The sequence below is a fragment of the Typopeltis vanoorti genome, chromosome 6 (assembly GCF_054136105.1).
Source record: "Typopeltis vanoorti isolate ZY-2024b chromosome 6, IOZ_Tvanoo_1.0, whole genome shotgun sequence".
Lineage (NCBI taxonomy): Eukaryota > Metazoa > Arthropoda > Arachnida > Uropygi > Thelyphonidae > Typopeltis > Typopeltis vanoorti.
This window is the reverse complement of record NC_143554.1, coordinates 128269368-128294633: the sequence shown is the minus strand read 5'-3', so window position 1 is coordinate 128294633 and position 25266 is coordinate 128269368. Positions and strand designations below refer to the sequence as shown.

The following is a 25266-nucleotide window of genomic DNA, read 5'->3' as shown; positions in this document are numbered from 1 at the left end:
GTTTTTGTTAAAAAGCATGTAGTTAAACAGTTAACCAAGTAGGACAGTAGAATACTGTTCACAATGCTTATAAGAACAAGATTACCTAACGAGACCACAGTGCATGCATATAAGCCAGCACTTCAGTTATGAATTATGGATATCTTCCTTACTGTGTGGAAAAGATCCATGTCAATATAAACTTTTTTTTTTTTTTTTCAATTTAAAATAACTCCAAAAATCTACTTCCTAAAGTTTGACAACTGTGAAAGCTATCATTAAAAATATAGTACTATGAAGTTACATGAAACATGTTGAATGATATAATTAGTTGCCTGGATGATCAGGCAACTTGGATTTTACACTTGCTTTTATTTGTGAGAAGGAAAAAAAAATCTAGATTTTTTTTTGCAGTCTAAAAGATGGTGGCTGAACCAGTAATGCACTGGTTATGCACCTAGACATTAAGCTATTATCTTAATAACTAAAATATGTATATTGTTTCCATATTTATTTCACTTCAGTTGTTTTGTTGGAAGCAACATTCATGAAATTTATACATTTTTTTTTTGTTTCTGTTGTTTTATATAGATGCTTCGCAAGTAGACATAATTCAAAGAATCATTAAAGAAGGTCTACCAGAAGATGATAATACATATTGCATGAGGTATATGGATTTAATTGTGTTTGAGTGAGGCAAAAAAAGGGATAAAAGTTAAGCAGTGTAATCCTTATTCCATTTTCTGAAATACTCACGAATTTTGTTCCTTTTTTTTTGTTTTACATGATATCTCTCTCTCTCTCTCTCTCTCTCTCTATATATATATATATATATATGCTAACTGTTATATACTCTAACATGAAATGTATGTAATATAAGAGGGAAATGTCAGGAAAAATCTGACATTATCTGTAAAAAAAAAAGTATAAAAAATAGTCACTTTTTCTTCAAATTTGCATTGATTAAACACTTGGATATGCACTGAAAGTAACATAAATTATAACACATTCCATAGCTATCTGTTATCAGAATTTTAATGTTTTATAGCATTGACCCTTATTGCTGTAATCAAATGAAAGAAAGAAGTAACTATAGTGGCATTCAGTACTAAATACAGAAGATAAATTTAATTTTTATAACATTATGGAGACTACTACCATACTAAGAGTAATTAACTTTAAATTCCTAACTCAAACAGTATGCCAAATTTGGTAAGTAACAATTGACCAATTTAGTAATTTGGTTAATTGTTACTATACTGCCCTAACCTCTAGTGGAAGAAAAAAAAACATTACATCAAAGCTACATCCTGTTTTACATGACCAGAGATCAAATTCATTTTTGTTTAATTATACAGCAATTATGATAGCCTAATCAATATTTGAAATAAGAGCCGAGGGTTCTTATTCACAATTGTTATTAACATCCTGGAGTACTGCAGTTTTAATTATTCTGATCTGGTAAAACAAAAGTGTATATGGGTTTAATATGCCTAATATGTACAATCCATATTCATGTGTAGGTTTCTGTGGTTAAGAAGTTCAATAGAAATATTCCAGTTTTGTGACCACATGTTTATTAGAGAACTGTTTTTAAAAAACTAAACAAGTACTAAAAATAACCCGACAAGTTTCGTAAGTTGTAAGACTAACATCTTCAGGGGTAAAAAGAACTAACAATTTAAAGCACAAACTATAAGAAATTACGAAAAACAAGTTCATTTGTTGGTATTATGAACATCAAAAAAAGTTCGTTAAAAAAACCGAATAACAGATCTATACGACCGTCAATCTGTGTTAGTTGGAGACAATGCTGTTTTTTGTCACGTTCTGTGGTTCACGTTCACTCTGTCCGAGGTCTGAAGTGGGTAAATTTTTAATAAACGATGCCCAAACTTGATTTAAAATTAAACCTTGATTTTTGTTCCATTGCGTAGAAATTTTAATCATATTTGCTGCCTCTTTGAATTTTCTTGTGAACCAATTCTTATCAATTCTTGTTGAAAGGCTTATACGCTGGTCATGATAACTAATAATTAAGGAATTGATAGCGTACACTAGAAATATAAATTAAAAACAACTTTAATAAATACTTTCCGATATTTCGCAAACGTCACGTTGCCATCTTCTTGGGAGCTTAAAATAAATGAACAGGTGCACGCAAGTGCTATGTAACAGTAAATGAGAAATGAAGCGAGGAAGCTATCGTTTTCCTAAAGTCCTGATGGTGCCCCCTGGCAGGCTATATTGGTAATTATTGGCTTTTGGGCTGAAGTTCTTCTGATATATGTTTCCCAAATTTGGGGCAGTCTTATGCACCCAAATTTGTTGAGGTTTGGCATATTCCTAAGCACTGAGGCTGATTTCATGAATAGTCTTTCTTATTTGAACTTGCTGCGGTGTATTACTGTGGCTTTCTTCCACCTTATTCTGTGGCGGGTATCCAGAGCATGGTCTGCAAGCCCAGAGTGGCTGTACTGGTGAAATCGGAAGTACTCCTTGTGGTCTGAGATTCTGATATTTGCTGTCCTGCCTGTTTGGCCAAAGTATGACAATTTACAGCTGCAAGGGACCTGGTATACACCAGGTAGGTCTAGGGTAAGTGGTTGGTCTTTAGTGGAGCGGATAAGGGATGCCAATTTTCTATATGGTCTATAACAGATGGTTAAGTCATGTTTTTTTTAAGATTTTGTTGATTTTTTCCAAGGTGCCTCGGATGTAGGGGATGGTGATGGATTTAGAGTAATCTTTTTTGTGAGGGGGGGTTGTGGATAATTGGTTTAAGTATTTGGGGGGGTAGCCATTGGCTGAGAAAGTGTTCAGGATGTGATTTAGTTCAGTGGATAGGGCTTGATTATTTGAACAGATAAGTTTTGCCCCGTTGAATAATGTCTTAATAACTCCATATTGTTGTGAGGGGGAGGGGGATTGTTGGTGAATGTATCTGCTTGTATGGGTGGGTTTGCTATAAACTGAGAAAACCAAGGTTCCACCAGGTTGGTGGGTGACTACTGTGTTTGGGAAGGCTATTGTTTTTCTCTTTTTCTAAGGTGAACTTGATTCTAGGGTGTTGGTTGTTTGAGAAGGAGTGTATCCAGGGCATGTGGCCAAATAGCGAACACATCATCAACGTAGCGAAGCCATATGGTAGGTTTTTGTGGGGCTGAGTTTAAGGTTTTCTCTTCAAAAGTCTCCATAAAGAAGTTGGCCAAGGGTGGGGAAAGTGGAGAACCCATGGCTGTCCCCTCTATTTGTTTATAGAATTTTTCCTGCCAAATGAAATAGCCCGAGTTCATTGTGAACTGAAATAGGACTGAGATATTGGGAGGAAATTTAGCTTGGATTAGCTCTAAGGTTTCTTTGAGGGGGACATTTGTGAATAAGGAGGAGACGACAAAACTGACCATTATGTTATTATGTTGGAGTGTAAGGTTTTCTATACTGGCTTTGAAGTGGGCTGAGTTTTTTTATGTGATGGTGTATTGCCAGTATAGTGTGAGAGCGCTTTGGCTAAATACTTAGCTAGTTTGTAAGTGGGGGAATCAATGTCATCCACTATGGGATGTAATGGCACATTTTCTTTGTGTATTTTTGGGAGCCCATATGTATTGGGGGGAGGGGGGTCTAGAGTTATATGGTTTTAGTCTGTTAGTAATCTCCACAGGCCAAGAAGTAACCTTCTTAGGAGCCTATGGAGTTTTCTAATTTGTGAGTTGGTGGGATTGTAATCAATGGGGAGGTAAGTTGCTCGATCTAATAGTAAAGCCTTAAGCTTACCTCTGTAGTCATTATGATTGAGTATCACAGTTGCATTCCCCTTATCTGCTTTGGTGATAACTATTTCTTTGTTTTTCTTTAATTCTTGTAGTGACTTGTATTCGCTAATGGATATGTTGGTTTTTGGTGGTTTTGCTTTTGTGATAACGCACGCTACATCCAATCTAATATCGTTGGCGATGTAGTTTGGAAAGTGGCGAATCCCGCATTCAATCTGGATCATGAATTCCTCGGCTGGTAATTTCCTAGGAGCAATGGCGAAGTTGTGACCACGTGACCGAGCGTTGAGTGCTTCAGGCTTTAAGGTAACTGACGAAAGGTTAACTACAGTGTTGGTTTGTAGTTTTTGTTTGGACGTCGAGTTCTTTTTTAGTTTATCAAACTTGTTGATATGTCGACTCCGTATTCGTTCGAATTCTTTATTTGCCGCAGTACACGAGACGTCATGTAGAATTGACCAAAGTTCGTGATAAGCGTATTCGAAAGCTCATCCTCTAGCAATAAAATAGCTCTGTTTATGTCGGCTAGGGAACCGCGTGTAGCGGTAATTTGTTCCCGAAGTAAAGCCTGGCTTGCCCGGTTGTAGATAAAGAGAGCTTTCTGTGAAACGAAACGGTGCTTCAATTTTACACAATTTGGGATTACCTGGTTATTCCGGCAGCGTTTTAGGAAGGTCAGACGATTCAGTTGTCTGGATAACTTCAGCTTCAGTTTACCGTAATGGCGGGCCTTGCGTGCGAAGGAATCTCCATTAAACATGATAACTAATAATTAAGGAATTGACAGCGTACACTAGAAATATAAATTAAAAACAACTTTAATAAATACTTTCCAATATTTTTGCAATGTCACGTTGCCATCTTCTTGGGAACTTAAAGAACAGGTGCATGCAAGTGCTACATAACAGCAAATGAGAAACGAAGCGAGGAAGCTATAATTTTCCTAAAGTCCTGATGGTGCCCCCTACCGGGCTATATTAGGTGTTCTTGGCCTTTGGGCTGAAGTTCTCCTGATGTATGTTTCCCAAATTTGGGGTAGTCTTATGCACCCAAATTTGTTGAGGTTTGGCATATTCCTAAGGGCTGAGGCTGATTCCATGAATAGCCCTTCATATTTGAACTTGCTGTGGTATATTACTGTGGCTTTCTTCCACCTTGTTCTGTGGCAGGTATCCAGAGCATGGTCTGCAAGCCCAGAGTGGCTGTACTGGTGAAATCGGATGTAGTCCTTGTGGTCTAAGATTCTGATATTTGCTGTCCTGCCTATTTGGCTAAAGTAGGACAATTTACAGCTGCAAGGGACCTGGTATACACCAGGTAGGTCTAGGGGAAGTAGTTGGTCTTTAGTGGAGCAGATAAGGGATGCCAATTTTCTATATGGTCTATAACAGGTGGTTAAGTCATGTTTTTTTAGGATTTTGTTGATTTTTTCTGAGGTGCCTCGGATGTAGGGGATGGTGATGGATTTAGAGTAATCTTTTTTGTGGGGAGGTGGATAACTGGTCTGTTAGTAATCTCCACAGGCCTGTGCACATTACTAACAGTCTAAAACCATATAACTCTAGATCCCCCCGTATATATGGTCTCCCAAAAATACACAAAGAAAATGTGCCATTACGTCCCATAGTGGATGGCATTGATTCCCCCACTTACAAACTAGCTAAGTATTTAGCCAAAGCACTCTCACACTAAGCCAGTATAGAAAACCTTACACTCCAACATAATGACATAATGGTCAGTTTTGACGTCTCCTCCTTATTCACAAATGTCCCCCTCAAAGAAACCTTAGAGCTAATCCAAGCTAAATTTCCTCCTGATATCTCAGCTCTATTTCAGTTCACAATGAACTCAGGCTATTTCGTTTGGCAGGAAAAATTCTACAAACAGATAGAGGGGACAGCCATGGGTTTACCACTTTTCCCACCCTTGGCCAACTTCTTTATGGAGACTTTTGAAAAGAAAGCCTTAAACTCAGCCCCCACAATATGGCTTCGCTATGTTGATGATGTGTTTGCTATTTGGCCACATGGCCTGGATACACTCCTCTCCTTCTTAACACACTTAAACAACCAACACTCTAGAATCAAATTCACCTTAGAAAAAGAGAAAAACAATAGCCTCCCCTTCCTAGACACACTAGTCACCCACCAACCTGATGGAACCTTGGTTTTCTCAGTTTATAGAAAACTCACCCATATAGGCAGATACATTCACCAACAATCCCCCCCCCCCCACAACAATATGGATTTATTAAGACATTATTCAACAGGGAAAAACTCTTATCTGTTGAAAGAATCAAGCCCTAACCACTGAACTAAATCACCTTTCTCAGCCAATGGCTACCCCCCCAAAAAAATACTTTAACCAATTATCCAAACCCCCCCCTCACAAAAAAGATTACTCTAAATCCATCACCATCCCCTACATCCGAGGCACCTCGGAAAAAATCAACAAAATCCTAAAAAAAACGACTTAATCACCTGTTATAGACCATATAGAAAATTGGCATCCCTTATCCACTCCACTAAAGACCAACCACTTCCTCTAGACCTACCTAGTATATACAAGGTCCCTTGCAGCTGTAAATGTCCTGCCAAACAGGCAGGACAGCAAATATCAGAATCTCAGACCACAAGGACTATGCTCTGGATACCCACCACAATAAGGTGGAAGAAAGTCACAGTAATACATTGCAGCAAGTTCAAATACGAAAGACTATACATGGAATCAGCCTCAGCTCTTAGGAACATGCCAAACCTCAACAAATTTAGGTGCATAAGACTGGCCCAAATTTGGGAAACATATATCAGAAGAACTTCAGCCCAAAGGCCAATAATTTCCAATATAGCTCGCCAGGGGACACCATCAGGACTTTAGGAAAACGATAGTTTCCTCACTTGGTTTCTCATTTGCTGTTATGTAGCACTTGCGTGCACCTGTTCTTTATTTTAAGTTCCCAAGAAGATGGCAATGTGACGTTCTTATCAATATAGGACATGTTTGTTCTATCCGAGAGTACATCATGACCAGTAGAAGCTGTATTATATGCTAAGCCAGATTTATGTTCTCTCTCTTCTTTTGTACATCTGAAGTCCAAATGATGACCAAACTTGATTTAAAATTAAACCTTGATTTTTGTTGCATTGCATAGGAATTTTAATCATATTTGGTGCTGTAAAATTTTATATATATTTATGATATATAATGAGTATAAATTTATTTTTGATTGTGTTTACTCCTCAATGATCTTATATCCTTTCCTTAAATCTTGGCTTATGTTGTATTGTTTATACTTGTTATTTCTTCAACTCTAAATTTTTGTATTATACAATTCTTACAGACTCTATCCTTAATATTACTTCTAACCCTTGGCCGCTATTAGTGTATTGCCCACGTGTGCAAAACTCTATACACAAAAGAAATGCCTCTGGCTAGAGCCAATTCCTTTGTTAGTATATTAGTGTTAACCCTGTTTCAAATTTCAGAAAAATTTATTTGTTTACGCTGCACTACCAAAATTCTATAGATAAGAGAAATCTGTTTATCCGAGAGCAAACACCTGGTATGGCACACTATCCTGTTGTTTCTAACCACAATAATCGAATATATTTTTATTTCGCACTGCAGTCGTGACTATCCCAAATATATTTACGCGTAGGTTCTCTTTATTAGTGGTGCATTGAGATTAGTGATCAGGCAAGTTATTTGGTTGACAAGAAAAAATTTATTCATTACTAATAAAGCAAGTTACAATTATTTTTATAGACAGTAACTTAACTAATGTTGGTAGGAAAGGTAAATAAGATAGCTTGATGTAACATGGACTTGATGTAACATAGTTCCCCTTACAACATGAAATATTATCAAACACTATTAAAATGAGATGTCCTAATTACTTAACACTCCTAGATTAATTTTGACACAGTTATTTTTTCAAGAACTACCCGACAATGACAAACTAAAATGTTTTCACACTGCACTTTTCCAAGTTTTCTGACTCAGATCAATCATTCCCTATTCATGGTTCAACTCCTAAAGTCCTACAACACTTCATAAATCACAATTCTAATTAGTCCCTTTTACCGTCACCATCTAACTTTCCTTGTATACAAAATTTTGAAAAAAAGTTCTTACTTTACCGAGGTGTCGGGATCTCACTGGCTTATACTTGCGTTCATCAATTGGAATTATACGGCTCACGTTTTCTTCATCTAGTTTCTTTTCAATGAGGATACCTGGCTGATACGTTCCTTTGGTTCTTGCTTCTGGAAGGTAGATATGCGAATACCATCACGATTCGTTGCCTACGATGCTCACGAAGCACTGCTGTCGATGTTGGTCCACAAGGTTCCACATTTTCTTCTCGGCCTATGCTGACCTTTTGCTATGCCAAGACCTATATGCACATTGGCATTCTACTTAGCTGCATCGCCGTTTTCATTCATCTCTCCCCGACCTCACTGGAACTTCCTTTCTCTGGGAACGACTGGAATAGGTAAAAGGCAAAAAGCCGTGTTTTTCATGTTGCAAAAAACCATATACCCCTCTGACCTTCAACGTGGCACCTCAATTCCTCTGCACTCTGTTCCGGCGCTTCTCGTCCACGGGAGACACCTTTTTTTTTATTTATTAATTACGAAATTACGAAAAACAAATTCATTTGTTTTTCATAATTTCTTATAGTTTGTGCTTTAAACTGTTAGTTCTCTTAACCCTGAAGATGTTAGTCTTACGACTAACGAAACTTGTCGGGTTATTTTTAGTACTTGTTTAGTTTTTTAAAAACAGTTCTCTAATAAACATGTAGTCACAAAACTGGAATATTTCTATGTGTCATCCATATTCTGGAGATTTTTAGACAATCATCATTACATGGAATCAGCCAACTCATCACAAAAATTTCCTTCAATTGACAACATATTTATCATATTGAACGTTAAAATCCTTAACACTCTCTGCATTCATAACATGTTCTGATAATGTGGCCCACTCACAATTCTTCATATGAAGAAAAATTGCTCCTCACACCTTTCCAAGAACACACGCAACTTCCAGGGATGGCCTCCGATTCTTTTCCCTCTACCCTTCTACTCTTCTTATAATCCTTCTGTATTAAACTGATAAAATTCTCTCACTAACTTAAACATCCCCATCTTTTCACTTCTTTTACTCCTCTGTAATTTACAGTCCCATAATCTCTTTCCATAGCCAACAAGCATAAGATACTTCAATTTCCTGATATGTACTCTGAAGGGATGTTCAGGCTACTATGACAGCACTACATCATTAAGTTCACATTATTAATAATTTCCTATCAGCAATTTTGCTCCAAATTAGTCTGTTACTCCAATATTGTTTTATTTGACAATATTGGAATGCTTGTCAGTACTCCAATATTGTCGTATTGAATATTTCATGCTCATAAGTCACTTCTGACCGAATCAATCCACCTAGACCTTGGTCTTCCTCTAGGTCTCTTTCCTGCCATCTTAGTATCCAAAACCTGTTTTGCTAACCTTTCTTCACCCCCATTCTATTTAAGTTGCTATACCCCCTTAGATTAACTCTGTGTAATATTAGGACCTACTGTGCCATTGTAATAGGTTTTTTTTTAATTATACTTTAATGATATATATGTTTATATCTTTGTTATCTTATCACACAATATTCTTATCAGCAATATTTTATCTTAATATTTTTGTATTTTCTTATTCTATTTCTACCTTAAGTATTTTTTTTTTTTCATGCCTGGGATTTCCAGATATTTATTTGTTTGAAGACTGTGCCTCTGAAATTCCCCTATAGGCAAAAGAAAGCTTTCAAACCCTAGTAGAACAAATAATCACTTATCCTATCTCAGCCAAAGTTTGCAGGCATGGCAAAAATTACTCGCTTTTTATCTTAAATCACTACTAATCATTGGGGTCCCGCTATTAGGTCCAAATAGTGTTTTTTAGGATCAGTGCATTGCAAAAGATTGAATCGGACAACTATTTTTATCAACAATAATAATAAGTTTTAATTTCTGGTCTAATAATTGTACATATCACCTGAAATCACAAGATTCATTTATGAAAGGTAATTCTTAGTCTTTCTCAATCACTCAACTTGGTTTCTATTAAATTCTTTCGCACTTACTTTAGACTTTCAACAAGCATAATTTATATTACAACTGTCAGGAAGTTATACACATAACATGAATTTGTTAGGTGCGCTTGACATTCCTAATTTAGCATCAATCAAAATACAACATACGTGTATACAAATATATCTCTCAGAATCTCATGCCTTTCAAACACTTAATCATAATCTAGGCAATTATATTTACACAATCCACCTCATTGAGTTTCAAACATTCCAATACAGCAGGAGCATACTCTATCATAAAATTCAATCATAAGTACACATATAATTAATTAAAGAAATTTCAATAGCTCAATATTTTCTCAAAGGGAAATTAACTGCTCTCATGCTTCACTCATTAGCGATTTACACACATTTACGAGAAATATTAACACTCTAAATACTATCTCCTTAAACTAGACAATTTAACAGTTCGATAGGGAATTCTTTCTTAATTCACAAACAATTAATCAATATATAGACTCACGTGGGTCTCTTCCTATCTTGCACGTGTTTTCCGTCCTTTTTTTTTCTTATTCCGGCGCTTGAGTGGGGTTTCTTTCCTTCGTTCTGTGTTTTGGAATTCTCCTCGAAGCGATACAAAATATACATTTGTACAAGAAAATTTAGGTGAATTCCTGTTGTAAAAAGTCGATGTTTTAGATAATTTATTTTGGCAACATCGAATTTCTACATCTGCTCACATATTCTTGAATGACAACGATGTCAAGTTCCTTTCTAATGTCTTCATTTTTAATATGGATGATTTTGCCATTGATGTCATTGGTTCATTTCCCTAATTTTTTTTTAGAATCCTCACATCTGTGGTTTCTAGTCTTTGATCAAGTGCTTTATTTCTAACCCAACTCTCAGATCCATAACTTAAAATCGGTTTGGGCACTGTCTTGTATACTTCTAGTTTAACGTTTCGACTAAATTCTCTCTTATTCCATATGGATCCCCGCCATACTGGCTTTATTTATTCTGTTGTCTGTTTCTGGATTTAACTTGCATTTTCACTAAAAAGCTGTGTAACAGCTGAAATATTTTACTTGTTTTCTATAGGCTTGTCATTCGGAATACAGCTGTTTAGGCACAGTTTATGTTCCTGCCTATTTTCATAGTTTTGGTTTTTTTTTATTGGTGATTTTCATGCCAAATTTGTTACACCTATTATTCAATTTAGTTACAGGAAACTGGAGACTTGTACTCGATGTGTTTAGGAATCATATTGCTATTTCTAATATTAGGTTTAATGCCACTTTCTTTCATAATGTGATCCGTATAGATAATGAATAAGAGTGGAGATATGTGCATCCTTGTTTTACACCTGATTTTACATCAAACCATCTTCCTATATTCCCTTCAATTCTAACTGTTTGCTTACAACTTAAATTGTAAGTTGTAATTGTAAGAGTAGGTATTGCCCTGTACAAGGACAAGGGGAGGGTCTAAAAAGTTCTGATAAACACCTAGAGCAAAATAATATTAAAGCAACTGATATAACCACAAGAAAGAACATACTAGTAGCAGAAAGGTAACTTATGTTCTTATATTCTTATCAGTTGCTTTAATATCATTTTTGTTCTAGTTTTATCGGGACTTTACTTTCCAGACCCCCACCCCAGTATATTATTTCCTTTACCCCATATAACTGTAGTATTTTGAAAATTCTTTTCATGGACACCTTGTCAATGCCTTTTCGAGATCTACAAAACTAAACTTAAGTGTAGATCCTGATCATATTCTCATGATTTCTCAAATGTTTATTGTAAAGTAAAAATCTGATTCTGACAACCTCTGTTTGGTCTGAATCCAGCTTGTTCTTCTCTCAGTTTCTCCACAATTTTTCTCTTCCTCTTTTCAGGTACGCTTGCATAAATCTTACCTGGAAAACTTAGGAGAAATTCCTCTGAATTCTCACATTCAGCTTTATTCCGTTTTTTATGAATGGGAACTATGAGAGCTCTACTCCAGTCAAATAGAATTCAGGCCGTCTTTCCTGGTCTTCTGAATTATGCATTATAGCCACTGCAAAACCTTTATATCTCCATATTTAGCATTTCTGATCAAATATCATCTGCTTCAGTTACCTTTCCACATTTGAAGTTTTGATGGCTTTTTCTATTTTGTTCTACGGTTCCACAGTGCTTGTTTCATTTAAGGTCTTTCAAAGTAATTACTCCACACTTCCTTTTACAGTACTCTTTCCTCCATTTCTAAGTTTTTACGATGGCCTCCAGAATATTTTGCACTTTACTGATATTTAACCTCTGTATTCTTACCAGTCTTCCAATGACTTTTGTTTAGCGATTTTTATACATAAATTAGCTCTTTTGCATTTTTCCCTGTATTCTTTTAGGGCATCTTCCGACCTATTTACTAGGAACTTTCAGTATGTTTCTTTCTTTTCTGCAACTGCTTCTTTAACTTCTTTTGTCTAACATGGCATTCTTGTTTTTCTATCATTGTGGATACCTTCACTACATGCTTCTTAGCTGAATCAATCGGTGTTTTCTTCAGAGTTTGCTACTTCTAAGGTTTGTCTCTTGTTTTTGAACAGTTTCATTCTTTCTTCAATAATATTTGTATAGTTGACCCTGCAGGGTACTTGTAAAAGCTGCTCAACTTTAATTATTTTTTAAAACTTTTTTTTATATCCTGTTTCTTTTCAAAAGATTGATTGAAGTCTATATTTTCATATATTATTTCACATAAGTGAAAAATAGTATATGAAATCACCCTCGCTTTCAGTATATTTTCTTTACCCCACATATCAAGTTTTTGAAAGCAATTTTTTCAGGTGCTGTTTTCAGAACTATTTTATCACTTTTGCTGTGATTTGTTTGTCATTTTCAAAGTATGCATACATTTCAGATCTGGTATGGATGCTTAGATGTTAATACTCATGTTGATGTTTAATAGAGAAAACACATGTCTAAAAGTAATAATTAACTAAATTTAATTAGCTAATTGGATTATAAGCAAATATTTCACCTTGATTACCAAGACATCTTCATAGGCACAAAGAAAAACTAAGTATGTGCATGTAGGCACACCATAGGAAAGCAGACTGATTTCAAAAGGCTAGCTCATACAGTAACCTAACTGGTGCCTTCTATGATTGCAATGATGGAATCTTGCTGAAAGTCTCACACATCAATGGTCTCCCAGAATTTCGGCAGCATGATGCAGCTGATTCCAAGAACAGTCTTTTTGATTTATATCTTTTTATGTATAAGAGGGAGGTTTTTGTTCAGTAGGATCTGTATGTGTGGCATGGTCTACCACACCAAGACAAATGACTGTAGTGCAGATGATGGATATATTTTTTATGTTCCTCTAGGCCGATATTAGGAAATATACGTATGTATCCATCATCTGCACTAGAGCTGTTTCATGGTGGCAAACCGTGCCATAGATAATATTTCAAGACAGAAAGACTGTCTTGAAATATGCCTTAGCACTACAAAATTCTTCAAACCTAAATAAATTTGGCTGCATCACATTGTTAAAAATCTAGGAGACCATCACGACTTTCAGCAAGATTCCACCACTGCACACATAGAGGGCAACAATTAGGACTGTAGGAGTCAGCCTTTTGAAATTAGTGTGTGCAGGCACATTATAGGTGTAGTGTGTCTACATGCACCTGCTCAATGTTTTTGTGTCTGTGAAGATGTCTTGGTAACTAAAGTGAAGTATTGGCTTATAATTTAGTTAATTATTAATTTTAGACGTGTTTTCTTCATTAAATGCCAACATGAATACCTTTTGAGATGTCTTCAATTTAGGAAGTCAGAAGTTTGGAGTTAAATTTGTTCTGTAAGAAAAATATATCACATGAAATATGATCTTTTAGATAAACATTGCAGTGAAAAAATCTGAACTTGGCTCTGACTACTAATCATTTCCTAAATTGTGAAGACATTTTAAGGATATCTGTTTATGAAAATGAGGAAAGGTCAAAGCAGAAGTGAGGTATTGATTTCTGAAAAACAACCTTAAGAGACAAGTTTTATTGAAAGGGAGGAAGATTGGTAAGAAATTTTATATAAAAATAAAGTAGTAGACTTCATATTATCTTTGTTTTTTTATATTTCAATTGACACATCTCTTTCATGTGATTGGCTGTCACAATGGAGGCATTATTTTTTAGAATGTGGTGCTATATAGGCCTGATAATAATTGTAATAGAACTGAAAGAAAGCTGTTTGATTTAAAAATCATGTATCTTTTTTTCAGGAAAATTTTATTTTCCTGTTCTGAATCTGATAGCCATATTATTCCTCTTCTGGAAGTGTTGATTGAAAAAAAGGTAATTATTTTAATCTCATTTACATATATATAAGAATAGTTGCATTACATACTAAAAATTAAATGGAAAGTAGAAATTAATTTCTAGTAGTAAATTTTATTTTAACATTTACCAATTACCAGAATTATAGAGATTTGGCATAATTATATTCACAAAAAAAAAAAAAAAAACTACTTTTATTTTCTTGTGAGCATTGGGACACTAATGCTAGAAATGTGCAGGGTTTTTTTTGGGGTGGGGGGGATTAAAATTATAATAATTGTTATTATTATTTCAACTTTTCACCAGAAGACAGTTCATTTAGGATAACAATATGAATGAACTGTATCAGTTCTGTTTAGTAATAATGCTGCATAATGCTACAAAAATATTTGAGGCTAGTTTTTTATTTTTGAGAGAGGGGAACTTCCAGTTTTTCTCTCAAACAAATATTACAATAATTCCCTCAAAAATTTATCTTGCACAACTGTTATCAAAAGTGACAGCAGTGACTCTTTCATCTCTTCTTCCACATCCTCTGCAAGTTGCTTTGTTGAATCCATTTTGATCAGATTTATAATGTAGGCATTTCTTACTTTGCTTGAAAGACTTATGACAGGTTTGATGTAATTAAGTAAACACGAGGTAAATAATGAATAATATTTCTTGAAACACGAGGTTTCAAGAAATATTTGAATTTAAATTATTGGAATTCTCTTGTGAAGCCTTTGATAGAAATTTACAGGAATGTAGGTATGAGAAGGATGTAACAGGGGTACATTGCACAGTTTCTCTACATGTTGCATTGATTCTGGCATTGCTTAATTCAGCTGATTTAAACTAAAATGAGGGGAATGATTTCAAGAAACAAGGTTGCATCCTTGAATATTTCTGCAAGTTGCATCATTCATATGTTTTTCAGGAATGCTATTTCTTATGTCAGAAATGTTAGGCCTTATTCTCTTAGTGTCTAATGATGGGCTGTTAGTAGGAGAATAATTGTCCAAAATGCACTATAATTGGGATGGAAAATATCTGATCAGATTCATGTGATCTTTTATAGATTCTATTGGGTTGGCAAATAAGTTTGTTCGGTTTCTGTGTTAGTACAAGTTTATGCCGCTTTGCCTGTCGCTATTGTGCAGTTGAAAGGTGACATTTCACATAACCTCTCAGTGAATTTTTGTTCGGCCTACTTCAGTTGCGTGTGTGTAACATATTTTTAGAAATGGAAGGAAATAACGTGCATTATGGGCATATTTTGCTTTTTTATTTCAAAAAAGGCAAACGAGCTGCAGAGGCCCATAAAAAAATATGCAGCTTATATGGGGATGGTGCCTTAACAGAACGCGTATGACAAAAGTGGTTTGCCAAATTCCGTTCTGGAGATTTTGACGTCAGTGATGCGCCGGTCACCCAACCAAGGTTGATTCGAGTGTTGTGAAGGATATCGTTGACAAAAATCCTTCACAAACAGTGCAGGAGATTGCTGCAGTACTGAACACAAGCTGGGATATGTTTCAAAACTCAATGTTTGGGTGCTGCATGAATTGACTGAGGCCAATATGACTGCTCGCATATCCATTTGTGATTTGCTGCGATGTCGCCAAGAAAACGACCCATTTTTGAAGCAGATGATTGATTACGAGAGATGTAAAATGGGTCATGTACGATAACGTGGTACATAAAAGATCATGGGAGCACAAGAGCGAACTGCCACAAACAACCTCGAAAGTGGGATTGCACCCAAAGAAGATCATACTCTAAGGTGTTGTCCACTACAAGATGTTACCGTCAGACAGAATGATCGATTCAACTGTCTATTGTTCACAGTTAACTCAACTGGCCTGTGCAATTAGCACAAAACATCCTGAATTGGCAAATCGGAAAGGAATTGTCTTTCGCCACGACAATGCCAGACCCCCCACACATCGTTAACAACCCGGAGTAAATTGTTATGTCTTGGCTGGGATGTTTTGCCATATCCTCCGTATTCACCGGACCTGGCACCTTCTGATTACCACTTATTCCGATCGCTGCAGAATTCTCTGAACGGGAAAACTTTCGCTAATGAGGAGGCTGTCAAAAGACATCTGGATCAGTTTTTCGCCAGTAAACCTCAGGAGTTTTATGAATGTGGCATAATGAAGTTGGTGGACAGATGGCAAGAGGGTCAATATATAACTGACTAGTATGTATTATATATATTAAATAAAATTTATTTCATTCCAGTCTGAAAAACAGAACAAACTTATTTGCCAACCCAATAATTCTAGTCTGTGTGTGTAACCAGAAGAACAGGTGACATGCGTTATAGGCAAGGATCTTGACAGTTCAGAGCTGTGCAAGTTGGTGCATAGAGTTGTGGAGAAAGTACACTAGTGAGCAAAATTGTGGAAACCTTTTAGAAAAAGTGTATTTTTGAGGTTTGATGGCTCATAACACCACTTTTTTTTTGGTGTAATACCATAAAATTATATATCAATGAAAAGATAATTTAATCAAGAATGTAATGCAACAAAGTTTGTTCAATTATCTGTATTCTATGAAAAGTGATAGCCAAATATAACCAGAAAAAAGAAGCACAACTTGCTTAGGTTGATTTGAAGTAGCTTTCCTTCATTTGAATGTAGCCATTGAGCATGAGTATTTAGAGAGCCAATCAGGTGGTGTCATCTTGTTTTGGCAATGAGCCAATAAGGTCACAGTAGGATTCAGCTATTGATGTCATGTACTGGAGCTGAGAGGAGGACATTTGTCAGTGTGTTATGTGATTGCTATCAAGTTGGTTGGTTTTTTTTTATGTTCTTTCATTTAGTGAGCTCGTAAAATGTAATAAAATTAAAGAAATGGCACAAAGGGTTGACTGGTCACCAGAAAGCGATGTAAAATAGTACTATTAAGTGAACAAGGCTACAGTTATGAAGAAATTAGAAGAAAAATTGGTGGAAACTTAACTAAAAGTGACATTTCTAATTTTTTATAGTGGTGTAAGGACACCCAGTCACTACAAAACCAGACTGGTAAAGGCAGGAAAAGATGCACAACAGCAAGTGATGATAGAAGAACTAAGAGAGTACCCATATATAAAAAGGGAAATAAAACTGAATGTGAGAATTACAGAGGGTATTTCCCTACTGAGTGTTCCTGGCAAGATCTATGCAAGTATACTTGAGAAACGATTGAGAAGAATTGTGGAAGAAAAGCTGGGTGAAGAACAAGCTGGATTCAGGCCAAATAGAGGCTGTCAGGATCAGATCTTCACTTTAGACAAATAGTCAAGAAAGCATGGGAATATAACAAAGATCTGTATTTAAGTTTTGTCGATTTGGAAAAGGCATATGACAAGGTGCCCAAGAGAGAAGCTATTCAATATGCTACAGTTATATGGTGTCAATGGGGCATTATATCAAGCAACACTTAGTCTTTATTTGAGTTGTAAGTCAGCAGTTAGAATTGAAGGAAGTACAGGAAGATGGTTTAATGTTAAATCTGGTGTGAGACAAGATTGTACATTATCTCCTCTGTTATTCATTATCTATATGGATCACATTATGAAGGAAAGTGGTATTAAACATGATATCAGAATTGGAGATGTTAATGCCAGCTCTTTGCTTTATGCGGACGATGTTATACTTCTAAATAAATCCGCTACAAGTCTGCAAGATTCTCTGACTAAATTGAATAACTGTTGTAATAGATATGGTATGAAGGTCAGCAATAAAAAGACAAACACAATGAAAATAGGCAAAATCATTGAAAATGTCAACTGTGTTGTGAATGGAGAACCTGTGGAACAAGTAAAACATTTCAGTTACTTAGAAATAGAAATACTTAGAAATATAGAAATACACAACAGAATCAGCAAAGCTGGTATGGTGGGAAGTCAATTGAATAAATTCATATGGAATAAGAGAGAAATTAGTCGGAACACTAAATTAGCTGTATACAAGACAGTGTTCAAACCAGTTTTAACTTATGGATCTGAGAGCTGGGTCAGAAGTAAAACACTTGACCAAAGACTAGAGACCGCAGATATGAGAGTCCTGAGAAAGATTAGAGGCGTGAACAGATGACATCAATGGCAATATCATATTAAAAATGAGGATATTAGGAAAGAACTTGACATTGTCAGCATCCAGGAATGCGTTAGCAGAGCTAATCTCAGGTGGTATGGTCACTTAAATAGAATGGGAGAGGAAAGATGAGCAAAACAAGTGTTCTCTGCCAGGTTGGCAGGAAAATAACCCAGAGGAAACCAAGATATAGGTGGATTGATATGGTACAAAGTGCCTTAGACGATAGAAATATAAGATCTGATAATGTTGGAGTCTTGACAAGTAACAGACTGATTTAGAGGAAAATTGTAGATAGGAAGTTAGTAATGATGTAATTTTTTTTCATGTAGTACTATCATATTCTGTACACCCCTTGAGGGTACATGGCAGGAATTTGATTATGATGATGAGACTGTGTCTACGTGACAGAAGAAAATCATCTGGGTGTATATAAGATGAAATGGCGTAATACAATGTGAAGTTGACTGCAAGGACTGTTCGGCGCAGACTGCAGGAATTTGGTCTAAATACTAGAATTCCACAAAAAAAAAACATTTTTATCCCTCAAACAAAGGTTGAAATGATTAAACATGGGCTAAAAGCCATGTTAACTGGACAGCGGAACAATGGGACAGTGTTATTTGGGGTGATGAGACCAAAATCTCCCTGTTTGGTAGTGATGGCATAAAATATGTAAGGAGAAGATTTGCATCCTGATTGCATTACACCTACCATGAAACACCCACTTAGTGTTATGATCTGTGGTGTATGACATCAAAAGGTGTGGGCAGAATTTGCGTGATTAATGGGAATATAAATGCCCAAAAATACATGAATGAAATACTTGAGCCCAAACTGAAACCTTCCGCACATGATCTTTGCCAGATAATGAAGCATTTATATTTCAACAGGATTCGGCTCCATGTCATGTTGCTGCTGTGTGCAAAAAGTGGTTTGAAGATAATCATATTCCACTGCTGGAATGGTTTGAGAATAGCCCCCGACCTTAACCCAATCGAAAATCTGTGGAGTCGACTAAAGAAACTTGTTAGTCAGAAGCACCCTACCAATAAATCCCAATTAATAGAATCAATAATTCAATCTTGATTTCACATTATAACAGCTGCAGAACTAAAAAACTTGATTCACTCCATGGGAAGGCATTGTAAGGTCGTAATTAACACTAAAGGTTACCCAACTAAGTATTAACTCACATTTGTGAGAATATTTTTGTATATCTCATTTTTTCTGTGTTTCACTTTTCTTTATAACTGCTGTTCTAATAAAAAAATCCTTCATAAAAGTTATTACATTACATTCTTGATTAAATTATCTTTCCATTGATATATAATTTTATGGTATTACTCCAAAAAAAAGTGGTGTTATGAGCCATCAAATCTCAGAAATACACTTTTTCCAAAAGGTTTCCACAATTTTGGCCACTAGTGTATCTTCTGGTAACTGTGGGCTTCTTATAAATGGAAAAGCTGAGAGCCATCCACGTCCCTCTTGACCAGTGAATCCAAAAAAGAGAGTACTCCATTATTTTCTTTTTCTAATGTAAGTTTTATTATCATCGTCATCGGAGACCAACAGGGAGTCAGGGATTCATCAAGGTGGACCATAGATCGCCCACACCAAATGGGTGATCTATACCTGTCAGCCTGGTTGGCTGAGTGGTTAGCATATCTGCTCTTCAGCCAAAAGGCTGTGGGTTTGAATCACATCATGGGCATGGATGTTTGTGATTGTCTGTAAAAAAAAATACTAGTAGTGGTGGTGGACAGTAGATGGTGTTGGTGTAGATGATGATGATGGTAATTTTGGTTAGTTGGAGACAGAGAGGTGTAGAGTAGATGCCCTTCCTTGATAAGTCTTTGCACTCCCTGGAGGTGTCATGTAATAATAATAATTACCTTCTGTTAACCTCATGCACACTAGATGCACTCACTCACTGTTCTGTGAGAAAAATCTAGCTTTCACTCCTTTCTTAACAGTACACAAACTTCCACGGATGAACCCTTGTCCTCTCCCTGCCTTCCATATAATCAAAAATTTCATCAGTTAATGACCTGTAATACCCTTTCAGAAGTTTATAGAACTCTATCATATCACCCTCTTTCTCCTGTTTACTAGTGTCTGCAGTCCACACACTCTCAGTCTTAATCTATATTCCATAATCCTGATATCACTTTTGTCACTCTTCTTTGCACCCTTTCTACAACTTCTTTATCTCCTTAGAAATCCAGAAGAACAAACCTACACACACTAATTCAGGTGTGTGGTCATATTATCAAGACCTTGTAAAGAGGCAAAAGGATTTCCTTATCCTTGTATATGTCAATGCTCATTTAAACATTGCAATTATCCTCTGAGTTGTTTTTGCAATGTGACCTTCCATTCCTATTCACCATAACTCCAAGATCCCTAGCCTCATCAGTTTCTTCTAACATAATCCCACCAATATAATATGCCATTGGAAATCTCATCACGCCAAAGTGCATAACTTTACACTTACTAACATGGAATTGATAGCCAGTATCATTTGCTTACTGTTCTAGGTTATTCAAATCATTTTGTAAATCACCTTAAATCCATTAGGTTCACACTCATCATATACCACTCTCCGATACCTGTCAGCCACCCATTTATTCGAGTCAATAGTTTATATTCTAATCCCATATTCTCCAGTTTATTCAACCTTTTCATGTAGTATCGTATCAAATGCCTTAGCAAAGTCTAAAGGCATCATAGTGTATCCATTCCCTTTATCCAATTCCGCTATAACATTATTATAAAATATGAGCAAATTGCTAAAACATGACTTCCCTTTAGTTAATCCATGCTGTTCTTCACAAAGTATAGCTTGTCAGTCAACCCATTTTTTTATGCACAGTGTGCCCATTAAGTAATGAGATTGGTTTTTTACAGGACAGCCCTTTGAATAAAAGTAACAAACTCATAAGACTATTACACTTTTTTTTATATAATGTTCGTCAAGTAGCTTTATTTTATCGTCCTACATGTTTCGCCAATTTTTCTATCGGCATCTTCAGGGAATACAAACTAGTAAGCTATATGAAGGTAACAGACCAGGTTATAACCGATGTTTCTAATTCATGCAAAAAATTAGTATTGAACGAGACAATGCACGTGTCTCGGGAACGTGATTTATTCGTTATGGCTCATGATGTAATTGTCATGAAAGTTCATTTCTTAGATGTTTAATGATCTGATTAAAGCTTTCCAAATTTCTGGTAAGGTTAGACCTTGATTCTTGTTTAGGTTTTCAGTTTTATGGGCGAATGTAGCTGCTTCCTTGAAGGTTCTTGAATGGTAGTTATCTTCTATATAGGGCATAAGGCTCTTATCCCACTCAATGTGATGGTTAGTAGAGGCAAAGTGGCAAGAAAGGCCTGAAATGTCTTTATATATATATATATATATATATATGACATATCCTTATATACATATGTATATAGGATATGTCAGAAACAATAGACAAGACAAGAAATGTCTTTATATATATATATATATATACAGGGTGTTCGGGATAAATTTGACAGTTTCGTAAGGAAAAAGAAAATCTTCTTTGTATCTATTAAATTTAATGAATTGACAAAAAAACATTACAGGCAGAGTTAATTACAATACTATCAACAAGATTTACTCAAAATAACCACCATTAGCATCGATCACAGCTTCAATTCTGCTTCGGAACCTCGAACAAGCTGATGCTACAGTCTCCCTGGGAAGGGCCGCAAAAACTGTTTTAATTTTATCCATTAACTGGTCTTTTGTATTACTGGAAGTGCGATTGGTGTCTTTTTCAACTGCGCCCCATACAAAATAATCCATGGGGTTAAGGTCTGGGGAGTTTGGAGGCCAAACATTTGAACTGGTGAAGTCGTAGAAATTTTCAGACAACCATTTTTGACTTTTCCCAGAGGTGTGGCAAGGGGCCGAATCCTGCTGCCATACATACGGCCTACCATTGGCTACCCTTGTTATCCAGGGCTTGACTACAGTTAGCAACTCCACGAACAAAGCCCGAATTCCAATGCCAGGGTTCTTCAACACCTGTTCCTGCAGATTTGCGAGGAATTCTGCTGTACGAACGCAATCAGATCGTCTGCTAGGGATCTTTCTTCTTGCTACATCCTCGTAGTCACCATTGCAAGTCTCTAGTTCATGCCTGATTGTTTTTACTGTATTCAGGGAGCATTGGGCAGCAGTCGTAATATCCTTATTTTGATGGCGGGCACGAATCATCATGATACAAGTTATTCTCTTCCATGATTCAGGTGGATTCCAGCTATCCATCCTTTCTGACATCTTGTATATGAATGAAGAAGGGTCCAAACTTTTAAATGAAGAGAAGTGTGTGTTAATACATGTAACTTACGGAAAAATATAATTAATTATAAATATGTCAAATTTATCCCGAACACCCTGTATATATATATATGACATATCCTTATATACATATGTATATAGGATATGTTAGAAACAATAGACAAGACATTTCAGGCCTTTCTTGCCACTTTGCCTCTACTAACCATCACAATGAGTAGGATAAGAGCCTTATGCCCTATATAGAAGATAACCACCATTCAAGAACCTTCAAGGAAGCAGCTACAGTCGCCCGTAAAACTGAAAAACCTAAACAAGAATCAAGGTCTAACCTTACCAGAAATTTGGAAAGCTTTAATCAGATCATTAAACATCTAAGAAATGAACTTTCATGACAATTACATCATGAGCCATAACGAATAAATCACGTTCCCGAGACGCGTGCATTGTCTCGTTCAATACTAATTTTTTGTATGAATTAGAAACATCAGTTATAACCTGGTCTGTTACCTTCATATAGCTTACTAGTTTGTTATTCCCTGGAGATGCCGATAGAAAAATTGGCAAAACATGTAGGACGATAAAATAAAGCTACTTGATGAACATTATATAAAAAAAGTATAATAGTCTTATACATAATAGTCGAGAAAAAATTCCACACATAACAAACTCATAATTTTGACTACTAGTGTTGTAATCGCAGGTGCAACGTTTGATTCATGTGCCACAGCAGCTTTCGTGTGGCAGCCATTTGAAGGTAATAGTGTGTTGAGTGGAGTGTGTCAGAAGTTGTGTCATGAAGCAAAGAGCTGTGGTAAAATTTTACTGTAAATTAGGAAAATTGCTACATAAGTATACTAAGACCTAAATAAATAATAAAAAAAAGTTTATGGCGATTGACTGTCTGAGCTGTGCACAGGTGTTCTGCTGGTTTTCAACATTTAAAGAGGGAAGGGAATCCCTGGAGGATGAACTATGCTGTGCATGGTCAGTTTCTGCATAGACAAAAATCTGGTGAAAACCAGGGAAATTGTTGCCTATGACAAGTGAATACCCATCAGGCTATTCACTGTACAGCTTGGTGTTGGTAAGAAAATGGCCAGATTAATCTTAGAATGAGATTTGCACAAGAGGAAGATTTGTTCAAGTTTGTGCTGCACACATTGACACATGAACAGCAAGCACCAGGTTGGTTGTCAAAATTTCATCCACGCAGTTGATCAAGATCGTGATGTGTTGCAAAGAATTCTCACCGGTGATGAAAGTTTCTGTTTTCAGTTTGACCCTGAGCATGGAATGTATTCTCCCCAGCAGAAACCCCTCCATGTGGGACACCTGTTCGTGGTGGACGGGACTTCCCAATGACGGTACCTGCCGTTTTCATTCCTCCTCGTTTTCTTTACTTTTCTTCCCGTATTCTTTGCTCTACTTCTCTTGAGTCTTTTTTACTATCCTTTTTTTCCAGACCACTATCACTGGGATCTAACGCCCCACTGCTATGTTTGTCATGTGGTGCAACCCGTGAAAATCCGGAAAGGGGGGGTCCTATGAATGCAGTAATACTACTAACAATATTTCATGTGGCAGTGAGTTTGAAGCCATCTGGTGTGAGGTGGAATCTAACAAGACAAATTACATAGTGGGGTGTTGTTACAGACCTGGTGGATCAGTTGCTGGTAATGAAGAAATGCATCATAATGGGAGACTTTAATTATCCAAATATTGATTGGAAAGTTGAGCAACTCTCAGATGTGAACTGTAGACTAAAATACAGAAAGATTATTGAAAAGAAAATGAAAGCGTTTGACAACAGGAATCAAACATTGGAGATTCAGTGGCAAACTGAAGAAAACATTGATTGATTCTGCCAGAGAGGCATGTGGTGAGGTTGTGTGCAAAGATAAAAAAATCAAAACTCCCTGGTGGATACAGGAAGTTAAAGAGGCAGTGAAGGAAAAGAAGAAAGCATATCAAAAGTTCCTGGCAAATAAGTCAGCTTTTACTCTTACAGAATACAGAGACAAATGTAAGAAAGCTAAACAATGTGTAAAACTAGCTAAACAAAAGTCATGGGAGGACTTTGGCAAGAATATAGAAAATAAATATCAAGAAGGTGGCAAAATATTCTGGAGGTTGTTGAAGAAGCTTACGAATGGAGGAAAGAGTGCTGTAAGAGGAGTTAGAGATGATAAAGGTGACATGAAAACGGTAGAAAAAGATATCCTTGAAGCATGGAGTAATTACTTTGAAAAACTGCTAAATGAAACAAGCAGTGATGACAGCACAGTGATAAAAAAACACTGACCAGGCAGGCAGTCAGGAACACATATCCATACTTGAAGTAGAAATGGGTTGATAGTGAACATTCAGAAATGGGTTGATAGTGAATATCTACTTTGCAATGAACAACATGGGTTTACTAAGAGAAGGTCATGTTTTAGCAACTAGACAAGGGGAATGAATACACCATGAAACTTTTGGATTTTGCTAAGGCTTTTGACAGAATACACCATGGTAGACTGCTGCATAAATTGAAGAAAATGGGTTTGGGTTACAATATTAGCATGGATAAGAGGGTGGCTGACTGACAGATATCAAAAAGTGGTATTGGTGGGGGGGGGGAATCTGAGTCTGCAAGGTTTAAGGTAACAAGTGGTGTACCACAAGGATCAATGCTTCG

General features: G+C 36.2%; 1 protein-coding gene across 2 annotated transcripts in view; it reads left to right on the top strand.

The window, feature by feature from the left end:
• The window catches only part of LOC150105929 (Fanconi anemia group E protein-like), a 145104-nt gene that overhangs the window by 91016 nt on the left and 28822 nt on the right, over positions 1 to 25266 (top strand). For both annotated transcript variants that reach the window (XM_090393693.1, XM_090393692.1), the window contains exons 6-7: positions 571 to 646; positions 14124 to 14196. In XM_090393693.1, coding sequence (XP_090249819.1) covers positions 571 to 646; positions 14124 to 14196 — 149 coding nt within the window. The remainder of the gene's footprint in view (positions 1 to 570; positions 647 to 14123; positions 14197 to 25266) is intronic.